Source organism: Hyperolius riggenbachi, chromosome 1 (genome assembly GCF_040937935.1).
Source record: "Hyperolius riggenbachi isolate aHypRig1 chromosome 1, aHypRig1.pri, whole genome shotgun sequence".
Taxonomy (NCBI): Eukaryota; Metazoa; Chordata; class Amphibia; order Anura; family Hyperoliidae; genus Hyperolius; species Hyperolius riggenbachi.
Genome location: NC_090646.1, coordinates 527,810,727 through 527,825,913, shown reverse-complemented (window position 1 = coordinate 527,825,913; position 15,187 = coordinate 527,810,727). Strand labels below are relative to the sequence as shown.

Sequence of the window (15,187 nt, the reverse complement as noted above, 5' to 3'; positions counted from 1 at the left end):
ATCAATCACCTCCTGTCACCGAGTACATTTGAAATCGGCGCCGGTAGACTTGGGCGCAGGATACAGCTGTATATAGCTGATCCTGCTTCTGCACAAGTCCGGGCCGATTTCATTACTATTCCCCCTCCAGGCCGACATGGATAGTGGGGGAATGAAATAATTCGGCTTCCAGCGATTGCTGGAGGCCGAATTATTAGGTTTTTAAACAACGTTACTCACTGAGCGCTTCAATAGGAATGATTCCTATTGAAGTCTATGGAGGCGCCGGCTGCGCCCAAATCTAGCAGCGCTGAAAAGCACTGCTCCGCCTGTATCCCCCTAGCACACCTACCCATCAGATCAGGCCCTAATTTGCCCCGTGTGGGCTCCTGATCACTCGGCCAAACCCTCAGATCCCCCTCAGACCCCCTTCAGATCACCTCCCCAGTGCATTGATTGCATCTATTTTCCCCTCTAACCACCCCCTGAGACACCCATCAATCACCTCCTGTCACCCCCCTAGAACTCCTATCCATCAGATCAGGCCCAATACAACCTGTCATCTAAAAGGCCATCCTGCTTATGACCGGTTCCACAAAATTCGCCCCCTCATAGACCACCTGTCATAAAAATTTGCAGATGCTTATACCCCTGTACAGTCATTTTGAGACATTTGGTTTCCAGACTACTCACGGTTTTGGGCCCGTAAAATGCCAGGGCGGTATAGGAACCCCACAAGTGACCCCATTTTAGAAAAAAGACACCCCAAGGTATTCTGTTAGGTGTATGACGAGTTCATAGAAGATTTTATTTTTTGTCAAAAGTTAGCGGAAATTGATTTTAATTGTTTTTTTTTCACAAAGTGTCATTTTCCGCTAACTTTTGACAAAAAATAAAAATCTTCTATGATCTCGTCATACACCTAACAGAATACCTTGGGGTGTCTTTTTTTCTAAAATGGGGTCACTTGTGGGGTTCCTATACCGCCCTGGCATTTTAGGGGCCCTAAACCGTGAGTAGTCTTGAAACAAAAATGACCTGTGAAATCCTAAAGGTACTCATTGGACTTTGGGCCCCTTAGCGCAGTTAGGGTGCAAAAAAGTGCCACACATGTGGTATCGCCGTACTCAGGTGAAGTAGTATAATGTGTTTTGGGGTGTTTTGGGGTGTAAAATAAATTGTGTGTAAAAAAAAAAAAAAAAAAAAAAAGAATCAAACAATTGTCATTTACAGAGATATTTCTCCCACCCAGCATGGGTATGTGTAAAAATACACCCCAAAACACATTATACTACTTCTCCTGAGTACGGCAATACCACATGTGTGGCACTTTTTTGCAGCCTAACTGCGCTAAGGGGCCCAAAGTCCAATGAGCACCTTTAGGCTTAACAGGGGTGCTTACAATTAGGCACCCCCCAAAATGCCAGGACAGTAAACACACCCCACAAATTACCCCATTTTGGAAAGTAGATACTTCAAGGTATTCAGAGAGGAGCATAGAGAGTCCGTGGCAGATTTCATTTTTTTTGTCGCAAGATAGCAGAAATGGAAACTGTTTTTTTTTTTTTCTTTTTTGTCACAAAGTGTCATTTTCCGCTAACTTGTGACAAAAAATAAAATCTTCTATGAACTCACCATGCCTCTCAGTGAATACTTTGGGATGTCTTCTTTCCAAAATGGGGTCATTTGGGGGGTATTTATACTATCCTGGAATTCTAGCCCCTCATGAAACATGACAGGTGGTCAGAAAAGTCATAGATGCTTCAAAATGGGAAAAATCACTTTTTGCACCATAGTTTGTAAACGCTATAACTTTTACCCAAACCAATCAATATAGGCTGAATGGTTTTTTTTTTTTTTTATTAAAAAAAGGTTTGTCCACATTTTTCGTGCTGCATGTATACAGAAATTTTACTTTATTTGAAAAATGTCAGCACAGAAAGTTAAAAAAAAAATCATTTTTTTGACAAAATTCATGTCTTTTTTGATGAATATAATAAAAAGTAAAACTCGCAGCAGCAATCAAATAGCACCAAAAGAAAGCTTTATTAGTGACAAGAAAAGGAGCCAAAATTCATTTAGGTGGTAGGTTGTATGAGCGAGCAATAAACCGTGAAAGCTGCAGTGGTCTGAATGGAAAAAAAGTGCCTGGTCCTTAACCACCCTGGCGTTCTATTAAGATCGCCAGGGCGGCTGCGGGAGGGTTTTTTTTAAATTAAAAAAAAACTATTTCATGCAGCCAACTGAAAGTTGGCTGCATGAAAGCCCACTAGATGGCGCTCCGGAGGCGTTCTTCCGATCGCCTCCGGCAGCCAGAAGTAACACGGAAGGCCGCAATGAGCAGCCTTCCGTGTTTGGCTTCTCCTGTCGCCATGGCGACGAGCGGAGTGACGTCATGGACGTCAGCCGACGTCCTGACGTCAGCCGCCTCCGATCCAGCCCTTAGCGCTGGCCGGAACTATTTGTTCCGACTGCGCAGGGCTCAGGCGGCTGGGGGGACCCTCTTTCGCCGCTGCTCGCGGCGGATCGCCGCAGAGCGGCGGCGATCGGGCAGCACATGCGTGTGCTGCTTTTTATTTGAGCAAAATCGGCCCAGCAGGGCCTGAGCGGCAGCCATCGGCGGTGATGGACGAGCTGAGCTCGTCCATACCGCTAAGATGGTTAAGGGGGGTAAAGCCCACGGTCCTCAAGTGGTTAAAGACAGGAGTTAAGCTTAGTGAATTGAGGCCATTAATTCGGTTTCCAGCAATTGCTGGAAGCCGTATTATTTCATTCCCAACCATCCATGGCGGCCTGGAGGGAGAATATTATTTTACACGGCCGGGAACTTGTGCAGCAGCAGGATCAGCCATATACCGGCTGTATCCTGCGCCCAAATCTCCCGCGCCGGTATCTCTCGTACGCTCCTCCACCTGGCTACTTATACTGGCTGCACCTACTCCTGGCTACATATACTGGCTGCACCTATTCTTGGCTACCTATACTGATTTATACTTCTGGCTACCTATACTGCAAACACCTATTCCTGGATACCTATACTGCGGGCACCTATTCCTGGTTACCAATATTGCGGGCACCTATTCCGGGCTACCTATACTGGGGGGACCTAATACTGGTTACCTATACTAGGGGCACTTGTTCCTAGTAACCTATACTGGGGGCACTTATTCCTGGTAACCTATACTGGGGGCGCACCTATTCCTGGCTACCTATACTGGGTGCACCTATTACTGGCTACCTATACTGAGGCACCTATTCCTAACTAGCTATACTAGAGGCACCTATACCTGGCTACTATACAGGGGGGATGGGGGAGTGGAGCGCCGTAAAAACAGGGCCAGAGATGTAGCCGCAGCCGGCGCCGCCATGGGCCGTAATAGGAGTTATGGCTACAGCGGCGCTCAGTGAGTAATTTGGGCACCATCAATAGGCCGAGCACAAATTACTATTAAAACACTGTAATTTGGCCATTACCTGGAAGCGGATTTACATATTTACCCACAATCCACGGCGACCTGGAGAGGGAACAGTAATTAACAGGACTTTTGCAGTAGAAGGGTGAGCCGTTTTATGGCTTTACCCTGCGCCTAAACCTCTCATCAGCTTAATCATGTGTATGCTGAGGGAGCAGGGCACATCTGGCTACCCTACTGGAGTGGGGGACATTAAAGTAAGGGGGAAGCCTAGGTCCAAATAATTGTGTAGTACCATTATACCATATTCAACCCTAATACACACACAACAAACACTTACTTAAATATCGTTCTTGTGCTGGCAAAACTTAGAATGGGACCTCTTACAATATCAATGCCACGGTCATCCGATGCATTCAGCTTAGAAGGAAAAGAAAAATGAAGACTTTTCATATACATATATTTTGTCCAATCCAATATGATAAAGATTTTGTTTTTTAAATGACAGATTTATAACGAGGTTCCTAGTATATACATACAGAGGGTAAGGGAAAACATTGCCAGGAACCCAAGCTTTCATAATGGGATTATCAGCAGAGAATACTTTGTACAACTGTACAAGAAAGCTTATCTACAATGACAACATCCCCAGGTCCCATCCAAAAGGCCACTGGTACCTACGACCACATGTCCTCACCTGCATATACTCACTTGCTGGCAGGTCCTTCATTCTACTTCCTGTTCTTGCGTCCTATTTCCATGAAACAGCGCTCCCTGGACGCTGTTACAAGGAAATGGAATGCAAGAACAGGAAGTAGAATGAAGCCAGTACAGCATGCAGGACCTGCCGGCAAAGGAGTATTTGTACCCCCACCGCTGCGTCCCCCCTGGCAGTCTATATTGCGGGCACCTATCCTGGCTACCTATGCTGCGGCCACCTACTACTGGCTAAACCTATCCTTGGCTACCTCTGCTGCGGCCACATACTACTGGCTACACCCATCCCTGGCAACCTATGCTGCGGCCACCTACTACTGGCTACACCTATCCCTGGCTACCTATGCTGTGGCCACCTATTACTGGCTACACCTATCTTGCCATCAGGACTTTTGCAGGAGCAGGGTGAGCCTTTTTACAGTTTTACCCGGTGCCCCAAATCTCCCGGCGGCTTAGTCATATGTATGCCGAGGGAGTGGGGCACATTATTTAATGTAAGAGGGGGCCCCAGGTCCAAATAATTGTATAGTACCGTATACCGTCATGGTTTTAGCCGGTTATCATACCGTGGAATTTCATACCGTTGCAACCGTAATAGGCAGACAGCTGGACATAACTAAAGAGGAAAGGAGGGAATATGAGCTGGAATTCACTTGTTGTGCATATAAATGCACAACAAAAGAATTGTAGAAAATTGTACACATAGATAAAAAATTGTCATGAGATATGACCAAAGAGGTCCTTTGTAGTGCATGAATTTAGAGGATTAAAAACATTATAAAGTTACCTCCAAAACCATAGAATTGAACTCTTTCTCTTTGTACAGCTGTTTTGCGCAGGCCAGAATTGTGGAGGTCTTTCCAGTACCAGGGGGTCCATAGAATAAAAGGTGAGGCAGTTTGTCTTCACTAATGAACTTCTGAACTAGTGAAAGTGAGGAAGAGATGGAATATCAGAACACCACGGATAAAAGAAGAAAAACATCCTAATAGTAAATGTAATGCTTAGGGATTCATTTGTTGATGGGCATGCAAATCAGTTCTCCATTTACTAAGTTGCGTGTATATGTGAGTGAAAAAAAAATTATGATCAGATTCTCTTGTTATTTAGGAAAATACTGGTAAATCCTAGCAACTTTGGATCTATGGATCCTATCCAATTAACTTTTCGTCTGGAGTTTTATTTCCTAGGTGATATTTTTACACCATATCCATAAAATACCTTTTAAGCCACTAGCACGCAAGAAAATAGAATCATTTTGACAGTACGTTTTCATCTAATGTTTGGTACTATTTCAATTGCAGAGTGCTGAAAAGTTCAACAGTAACAGCAGAAAAAAATTATCCGGGCACCAGATGAGAATCTAACAACCATTTATTGCATCCCCAACCAGATGCATGCAGAAAAATCAGTGGCCTGACAGCCGTTTCATGACTCTTGCTCACTTCCTCAGAGGGTCTCTGAGAAAGCGAAGGAGGACTTGTGAAACGCCTGTTAGGCCGCTGATTCTGCATGTATTTGTTTGGTTGGGGGATACAATAAAGAAGGTGTTAAGATATTTATCTGGTGCCCGGATTCTTCTCTTCTGTTGTTACTATTGGACTGTGTATTGCTTGTCCGGAGGCACAGTGAGTCACCCACAACCCCCCCCCCCCCCATTGGCTGCCAAGCTATCATCTAGTGCCAACCTCCTCCATTCGCTTCGATTGTGCTGAAAAAGTTACTTTAACAGGAGATGAAAAATTGATATCTCCTAGAAGAAAACACAGGAGGAAAAGTGAATGAATGAAGGGCCTATGAATTCAAGTTACACTTTAGCAGGATTACAAAAATAAACCAACTTGAGAGTGCAGTCTTGTTTTTTTACGGTAAGTGAAACCAAAATGGGATACAAGCAGTGTAATTATAATAATTCCAACAGAATACAGCCTGGTAAAAGGACGTGATCCTACATCGGCTTTTCTATGACAAACCCCTTACGCAATGCATTCATGTATTTTGCTTCTGAGCAACTTTACTGCACAGAGGTTTTTCAAAGATGTTGGAAGACTTCTTTCTAGTCTGTAGCCAATGGTCTACTCATCTCAAGAAAGGAGGAGCTAGAGCTTGCATTGCCTGCACATCAAGACTTAAAGAACACCCGACGAGATGGGCATATGGAGGCTGCCATATTCATTTCCTTTTAAACTATACCAGTCACGTCACAATGATCTTTCTGGCATCAATAGTGTCTGAATCACACACAAGAAACAAGCATGCAGCTAATCCAGTCAGACTTCTGCTAGAAACATCTGGTCTGCACGCTTGTTCAGGGCCTATGGCTAAAAATATTAGAGGCAGAGGATCGGCAGGACAGCCAGGCATCTTGCATTTTTTAAAAGGAAATAAATAAGGCAGTCTCCATATCCTTCTCACTTCAGGTGTCTTTTAAACAAGCTGAATATGTGATAGTACTCATAACAATAAAAGAAATTGCAGGACTAGATTGCGGAAATGAAATAGCTACTAACCCTACAAACTACCTGTTCCCCCCACCGACTCAAACTTGCCCAAAAGCCTTCTATGCATAGGTAGGTGTTCAATCATCTGGGTGATTAGTGATTTGTTTTGAGTGAGCTAGTTCAAATAGCTGTACTGCTACCCTGCCATACACACACTTTCTAGTAATGTAGTCATTTTAGGTTTGTATTTTGTACATGATGGCTTAATAAAGAAGACACTGACAGATTCTGTAACTTCACCCATAGAACAAACAGCAGACCTGGCACCGATTTGTAATAATCCAAGAGTTTCCTTTTAATCCAGCAGATACAGGCAATATATTAGGAGCGAAAGGTGGTCGGCCTAACAGCCGTTTCGCAGGTTCCCCTGCTTCTTCAGAAGTCTTTGTGCCTCTGAAGAAGCAGGGGAACCTGCGAAACGGCTGTTAGGCCGACCACCTTTCGCTCCTAATATATTGCCTGTATCTGCTGGATTAAAAGGAAACTCCTGGATTATTGCAAATCGGTGCCAGGTCTGCTGTTTGTTCTATGGGTGATACTGACTTGTATGAGACCTAGAGCACGTACTGCTACAAACCAGGGTCCAGCTGCTGTTTCCACTCCCTTTGAGTGCCAGTCTCATTGCTGTTTTTGCTCTTTACTATAGATTCTGTAACTTGCTTGGGGATGGCAGATGTCTCACTACATGCTGTTCCTCATCTACCTGTAATACCATACAAAGTGTCTATCAACTTACTGGTGTTTAAGATGTCTTGATGTGAGATCAGGTCATCAAGAGTTTGAGGTCTGTATTTTTCAACCCTGTTTAGAGAAATTTAAAAATAAAGAAATAAATAAACAAACAGTATAAACAGAAGAAAGAACAAAAAAAAAAAAAAGAGAGAGAGTGAGAGAGAGAAATGCACATTGGCAGAAGTGCGAGTGGGGGCAGTGTAAAACAATACTAGTGCCATATACATTGGTCAGTAAACGCCACCCTATATGCTGCTCAAAAAATAAAATGCAGCTAATTGTCAATAAGATACAGCTCTTTTTGTTTCAAATCCAGCCCTGATAAATAAGTGGCAGCTGGATTTACACTAGCTAGTTGTCTCACAAATTTTTCTGATATCGTTAGACTGTAAGCTCACAGGAGCAGGGGTACAGGAGCAGGGGTCCAGAGGCATAGCTAGAGAGTGCAGGCATGGCTCGTGCCATGGGCGCCACAGCACTATGGGCACCATGCCTGTCCCTGTGCTGCGCCCCAAATTTCAGTGTTTGCCATAGGTTCTATATTACCCAGATATGCCCCTGCAGGGGTCTCTCCCCCTTTTTCCCCTCATAGGGCACTACATTTTGTAACTCACAATATATTGGTCACTATAACATTTATGCTGTCTCTGTATTATGAACCAATGTCTATTTTTATGTAAAGACAAATATAAGAGCTGATTGTTTTGGGTAAAAAACTAGGTTGCATATGCGGTCATATAATACTAGCCACCCAGTGCCAGATGGGTCAGACCTAGTCTAGTTTAGGGGACCCAGCAGGAAACCTCATAGGAAGATTCTGCTAAGGTGATTGGGTGGACAACCCCATTTTAACCTGCTAGTTTTCCAATAGGTTGTAGTAAACTACACCCACACTATCTGGCCAATCACAACACTTTGTGCTGTAATGTAGTACTGTGATTGGAGCAATGTTTCCTGAGCTTTCCTGCTGGGTCCCCTAAAGTAGACTGGCGCCGATGGGTCTACAGTATTACTGGTAGTAATCCATTTACTTGCACAATGATACCCTTACAAATGATGTAATGTGTCGCAAACAACCAATTCTGCATTTTTTCTCCTTTATAGCCAAAGAATTTGAATGCATGAAATTGATAGTTAGCCTTAATTTCAAATCACTCTGTGTCTGTCTATTTCCGCACCACACCTGAAAATTACATTACAACAAGCAGCTCGCTGAAAATCAAAGGACTATTTTCATCTATAATCGTTTAATTTAGTTTCACAAACAAAACTGACAGCTTATTGCTTTTTTGCAGACATCACACTGTACATATTCTACATGTGGACGCCAATAAACAAACGTGGTTGTCCAGACAAAAAAATTGCAGACGCATACAGAAACTAGAGAACTAATGGAAATTCAGGCTAAGGCTGGATTCACAGTGGTACATTGCTTAACACGGGGCTGTGGAGTCGGTACAAAAATCTTCCAACTCCTCAGTTTATGAAACCACTAACAACTCCAACTCCAGGAACCCAACATTGCCCCGACTCCTTAGTCTAATAATTACTAGGGCTGTGGAATTTGTTCAAAAATCATCCGACTGACGTTTATGAAATCACCGACTCCGTGTACCCAAATGCAGAATTATTCTTCAATACAACTGATGCACTGTGAACTAACCCGAGACAAACCTAAACATAAAAAAAAAATCCCCAAATACTGTAGTTACCAGGTTAGAGGGAAGCCTTTGGATCCTACAGAGGGCACCCGTGCCATTCTTGCCCCTACCAACTTTGTCCGGGACCCTCTAAAGGTTTCAGAGCACCGCTCTTCATGCACAAACCTGGCCAAACTGTACCCATGCGAGTATGGACAGGCCTGTGCAGTAGATGCTCAGGGACAGGACAGTGCACAGCACATGGGACATGGAAAGCGCTATGATGAGTCACATGCAGCCCACCAGTTAGACAGAACTGCTTTCGACCATGATTTCTTAACTCAGTCCTCAAGTACCCCCAAAAGAGCAGAAAACCCACAAACATTTACAGCTGAATAACCACCTCTGTGGCTTTCCAAAATACACGCACTGTTGGGGATATTTGAGGACTGAATTGAAAAATCCTGCTTTAGACCATTCCTGAAAGTGTCCCCACTGCCCCTTGGGCACACGCGGTTCGGAATGCGCACCTTCCCAATTAAGAATTGCTTGTTCAAGGCCCAAAATTCCAGAACAAAGTGGACAAAAGACCTTACTGAATGGGGAACAAGAGGGACCTTGAGGCAACAAGGAGCATGAACAGTTCTTTGACAACTCCTCTGGCCCACCAGGTTTTTTTTTATTAAAGTTTAAATAGGAACTGTCGAAAAAATCTTAAAATTTAAAAACACATACAGTACAAATAAGAAGCATGTTTCTCCCACAGTAAAATTAGCTATTAATTACTTTTCTCCTATGTTGCTTTCACTTACAATAGGTAGTAGAAATCTGACATTACCGACAGATTTTGGGCTAGTCCATCTCTCCACAGGGGGTTCTCTGCATGGCCTTTATTATTTATAAAGACACTCCTTGGAAAAAGGTTTATACAAAGTTGCTGGCCAGTCTTCCTGCTCACTGTACACTTTTTTGGCAGTTGGATGGAGAACTGCTGTTCAGGAAATGCTGTTAAAAGCAAAGAAAACTCTGATAACCCACCAAGAGAAGATGGGCTAGTCCAAAATCTGTCAGTAATGTCAGATTTCTACTACTTACTGTAAGTGACAGCAGCAACATAGGAGACAGGTAATTTATGGCTCATTTTACACATACTTTTTATTTGTATATGTTTACATGTATTTTAAATTTTAAGATTTTTGCGACAGAGGTCTTTTAAACACATTGCTTCAAGTAATTCAGTTATAATACATCTGCAGTTTGAGAACTTTCAGCTCCATTGGGAAATTCCACTAATGTGATTGGGTGGACAGTGCCCTGTCGAACCTCTAGGTTTCAGATAGGTTTTTAGTAATCATACGCCCCCACTATATTTGGCCAATTACAATGTTTCAAGTTGTAGATGTTGCTGTGATTAGAAAACTGTTCCCTATGGAATTTCTTGATGGCTCACCTCAACCATACTAACTCGCACCCATCTTTGTGCTTTGCCCCTGCGTTCTTGCGTGACGGGCTCATGCTGCTTAGTTTGTGCGTGTGCTGCCCCACAATGATGTGTGCTGGAGCCTTGGCTGGGAGTACCCTGGGCATTTGCAGTAAAAATTTATCCATACCACACAAGCTCAGAACATTCCCGGCTGCTGTGCACAGCTGTTCAGGGCCGTGCAAAGAGGACAGAGCATGTGCCCTCGCTTTGACATATCTGCAAAGCTTCAAGGCTTGTCGTAATGCTTCTTGTCCAAAACAGCAGGCTGTCACCAAACAAGCTGGCTTATCTTTGTACTACTATGACTTCTAACCTTATCTAAATAAAAGAGCTTTTTACAATATCACTGATGCTGACCCAAACCCTTTTTGTATTTCAGTGGCAGTCCAAGGTGCAGAGACTGTGGGTCCTAGCACCCCTCTGCCCCCTTTTATAAATGCTATCCTACCCAGTCTCTTGCTCTGAATGGACTCAGCAGGAAGATGGAGGTGAAGTCGGATAAGCTGCTGGAGCACTGAGCGGAGATATGGCCATCTCATCATTGTTCAGGTACCCTGTAACATCTGCAAATCTGTGCAGCTTCGTTAACGACAGCAACTTGCTGCTAGTGTGAACTAGCTGTAGGCAGCTGGCTTAAGGTGCAAATCCACCCACTGATATTGCAGTCCAATCAACCTTTTGATTCCATAATTTTTTGGACATGCTGGAAAAATCTCAGTTGCGAGTGCTCGATTAGGTGCATAGCAGTAACCTAGTTTGACATTGCGACAACCAACATACACAATGGACTTTGTTTTCAAAAAAAGAGAGGTAAAGATTCCAGGAGCAGCTCACCATCACTTTAAAAAATACCATTTAATCCAACATCATTAAAAAATTGAAAAAGCTGTACACATATAGTATAATAATATACTTATCAGACACAAGGGTGGATATAGAGGTGCAGAGGATGAGTCGACGGCCGTTTCGCCCCCACTTAGGGCTTTCTCGAGACCGAACACTCGTGTTCGGTCTCGAGAAAGCCCTAAGTGGGGGCGAAACGGCCGTCGACTCATCCTCTGCACCTCTATATCCACCCTTGTGTCTGATAAGTATATTATTATACTATGTGTACAGCTTTTTCAATTTTTTAATGATGTTGGATTAAATGGTATTTTTTAAAGTGATGGTGAGCTGCTCCTGGAATCTTTACCTCTCTTTTTTTGAAAACAAAGTCCATTGTGTATGTTGGTTGACGCAATGTTCGGTCTCGAGAAAGCCCTAAGTGGGGGCGAAACGGCCGTCGACTCATCCTCTGCACCTCTATATCCACCCTTGTGTCTGATAAGTATATTATTATACTATGTGTACAGCTTTTTCAATTTTTTAATGATATTGGATTAAATGGTATTTTTTAAAGTGATGGTGAGCTGCTCCTGGAATCTTTACCTCTCTTTTTTTGAAAACAATGAATGATCTATGCAATTACATCTGGTTGATGCACCACCAGCGTTGAAGTTATTACAGTGGACGTTATCGTGTGCACTCGCCACGCTCTGTCCTTACCTAAAGAAATACACAATGGACTCTCGGCCAGTTTGCCCACAAGTGTCATCATCGTCCCAAGCGTAGTGTAAAAATCTCACCTAATCGCGACTCCTGGCATCCACCATCACTGAAGTACCACATGGCACCAGGAGCATGTGTGACATTATTACATGCACCTGGTGCCACACGGTACAGGTGCTTACAGTGACACAGAACACCGGAGGAGGCAAGGAGTCGAGGCGATAGACAGGTGAGACTTTAGGCTGCTGGAATCTATAAGAAATCAGTCTGCGGTGCTTTGATCAAAGAGGGATCTGTCTCCTGGTTGATCTGCCCCTGTGGGCAGCTTAAAGGGGCCCATACACTAGTAAATATCAGCGTTTGATCGATTTGATCTGACAGGATGTAAAATCTAGGTCGATATGCCAGCAGCAGATCGATGGCCCATAAAGTTGCATTGGCACTAAAGGGGCCCATGCACTGGTCAATTTCAGCCATCGATCAATTCGATGGAATTGATCGGAAATCGATTCCATCAGATCAGCCGATCGATTTGATCTGACAGGAGGAAAAACCTAGATCGATGGCCCATATAGCTGCATTGGATCTAATGGTCCAATAATGCATGGACCATTAGATCCAATGCAATCCATTCTGAAATCTATTGGAAAATCTGTTCCTCCTATGTGGCATACATCAGATAGATTCCTGTCAGATTCGACCTGACAGCCATCTGACAAAAATCTGATGGTCGAATCTGCTGCAAATCTATCAGTGTATGTCCTTAAGGTGGCCATACACTGATAGGTTTGCAACATATTCGACCATTAGATAGATTTCGGTCAGATGGAATCTGACAGGAATCTATCTAGGGTTGCCAGGTCGGCTGATGGAGAAAACCGGACAGGGGGAGGAGTTAGGGGCGGAGTCAGAAGCGCACTTTTATGTAGAGTGGGGCTAAGCAATGGGCTTTTTAAAAAATGTTTTTTACAGTATTTATATCGCACTGACATCTTCTGCAGCACATTACAGAGTACATAGCCATGTCACTAACTGTCCTCACCAGTACATGCACATAAGAGACCACTTTTCACCAGTAAATGCACATAATAAGAGACCGCTTTTCACCAGTAAATGCACAAGCATTACACGTAGCAACGTCGGGAAGCGCGGGCTCGGGGGCGGTACTTAAGCTGGCGTAACTTACGCCGCGTAAGCTGGCTGGCTGTGCCTTTGACTGACAGCCAGGCAGCGAATCAGCGGTCGCGCAGCGCTGGCGGACGGGTGGCGGGCCTGTTACCCAAAACGGGCTACACTGACTTCATAATCAAACTGTATTTCAATTGCTGTAATCGTGTTGAGAGACAGCAGTAACATAAGGTTTGACAAGCATGATGTGTGACAGCGTGCTGCTTCTATACAACACCCCCCGAGCTTTGTGTCCCCATCTCTCACTATCTTCCTACCTGGGTTAGTGCTGGCCCCTGTAGCAGATCCGAAGTTGAACGCCATACTGCTGGTGACGAGTCCTGCACAGTTTTGCCGAATTACAAACTGCAGGAAAACCCCGCTCCCACCATCAGGAGACAGCCTCACTACAGACACTGCGCATGCGCACACAAGTTAGCGCGGCATGTCGTACATCACCATGTCGCAACTTCGGAGCCGTACAGGCCGCCATGTTGGAGGCGGATCTCAGTATTGTGATGTGATGACAAACAGGGGCGGTGCCATATCCACAGTAGTGCTTCCCGAATCCCTATTGCTAATCGGGCAGAATGATCTCTGTGACTCCGAAACGGCTGATGAACGGATGTTTCGGAGTTACTGGCGGCAAGTGGCAAAAGGCATAAAACCGGACATCTTAATTGTCCGGTTTAACATGCCTTTTTGGACAGGACACAGCGGCCAAAAACCGGACTGTCCGGTCTAAAACCGGACACCTGGCAACCCTAAATCTATCTGATGTGTGTCACACACTAGGAACAGGTTTCCAAACAGATTTCAGAATGAAATCTATTGAAAATCTATCTAAATGCATTATTGCACCATTAGATCCAATGCAACTCTATGGCTCATCGATCTGCCAGCAGCAGATCGACCTAGATTTCCCTCCTGTCAAATAGATCAAAATTGTCAACAGATCGAATAATGGCTGAAATCAATCAGTGTATAGGCACCTTAAATGCTCATCACCTCCACTTGTCCAGCCTCTACTGAGAGGCTCCTCCTTCATGATCATGCACTGAGTAGAACAGCATCAGCTTGAGCACACCACTTTTCTGACGTTCGCCATTTGCATCCAGAAAGTCATGCAGTACTCTCTACCAGTAACACTGCATTGAGCAAATACAAAGCAATACTGAGTTTCCAGTTGCCACTGAACTACAAGTCCCAGCAGCATTCTGACACTACAGACAGTACTCGCAGTATCATGTAACATCATGATGAGAAGACAGCATACCATGGCAGGTTCCTGCTCTGTGCTGGCTGCAGCTTGCCTTCGGACACCATGCTGGAGAGCTGATACAGTAAACACCGGTATGGACATGCAGGTCCGGCGCGCGATCTGGGGGCGTGCCTAGAGTTTGGCGCCACCTGTGGTCTTCGAGTTTCCCGCGAGAGTTGGTTAGTTGGTTACAGATTATACAAATTACAGAAGCGAGAACAAGCAGGAAGTATTTCCTCGAGGCACGGCTAGGTGTATGGGAGCCGCTTCACAGCAGGGAGATGTGCGTGCCCTTAGTACCCAGCCAGAGACTACACTCCTAAGTTTATGCAAGTTTATCAAAACCAGCGTCAGGAAATCAAGAGCTACAGAGGCTGCAGAAGTCGCCCTGCGCAATTCGTGAATGAAGCGAGGATCCTGATTGGCTGCTGTGGGCAGCTGGGGGATCCTGATTGGCTGCTGTGGGCAGCTGGGGGATCCTGATTGGCTGCTGTGGGCAGCTGCTCTAGTTTTTTTTCATGCCCGTCTTGATAAATGATGCTATTTTATAGCTTATGCGTAGTCCACCGGGTGACCGGAACGCTCGGAGCATGTGTTGTCTGCATCCCTGTTGAGAATAGTTTCTGTCATGCAGTGCTGTCATCTGCCTTCGAAATGTGTCAATCAGCTATAAACCGTGAAGTAGCTAAGGAGCTGTGGGCCCCCATGCAAGTTTTACATTGAAGCCCCCCCAAATACTCTATACA

At 44.5% G+C, this 15,187-nt stretch overlaps 1 protein-coding gene across 1 annotated transcript in view; it reads right to left on the bottom strand.

Moving 5' to 3' along the window:
- The window catches only part of RFC5 (replication factor C subunit 5), a 43,097-nt gene extending 28,307 nt beyond the window's left edge, over window positions 1-14,790 (bottom strand). The window contains exons 1-4 of the mRNA XM_068246164.1: window positions 14,457-14,790; window positions 7,347-7,411; window positions 4,897-5,033; window positions 3,733-3,812 (exon numbers count right to left, since the gene is read on the bottom strand). Coding sequence (XP_068102265.1) covers window positions 3,733-3,812; window positions 4,897-5,033; window positions 7,347-7,411; window positions 14,457-14,506 — 332 coding nt within the window. The 5' untranslated portion in view covers window positions 14,507-14,790. The remainder of the gene's footprint in view (window positions 1-3,732; window positions 3,813-4,896; window positions 5,034-7,346; window positions 7,412-14,456) is intronic.
- Window positions 14,791-15,187: the final 397 nt, after the last annotated feature.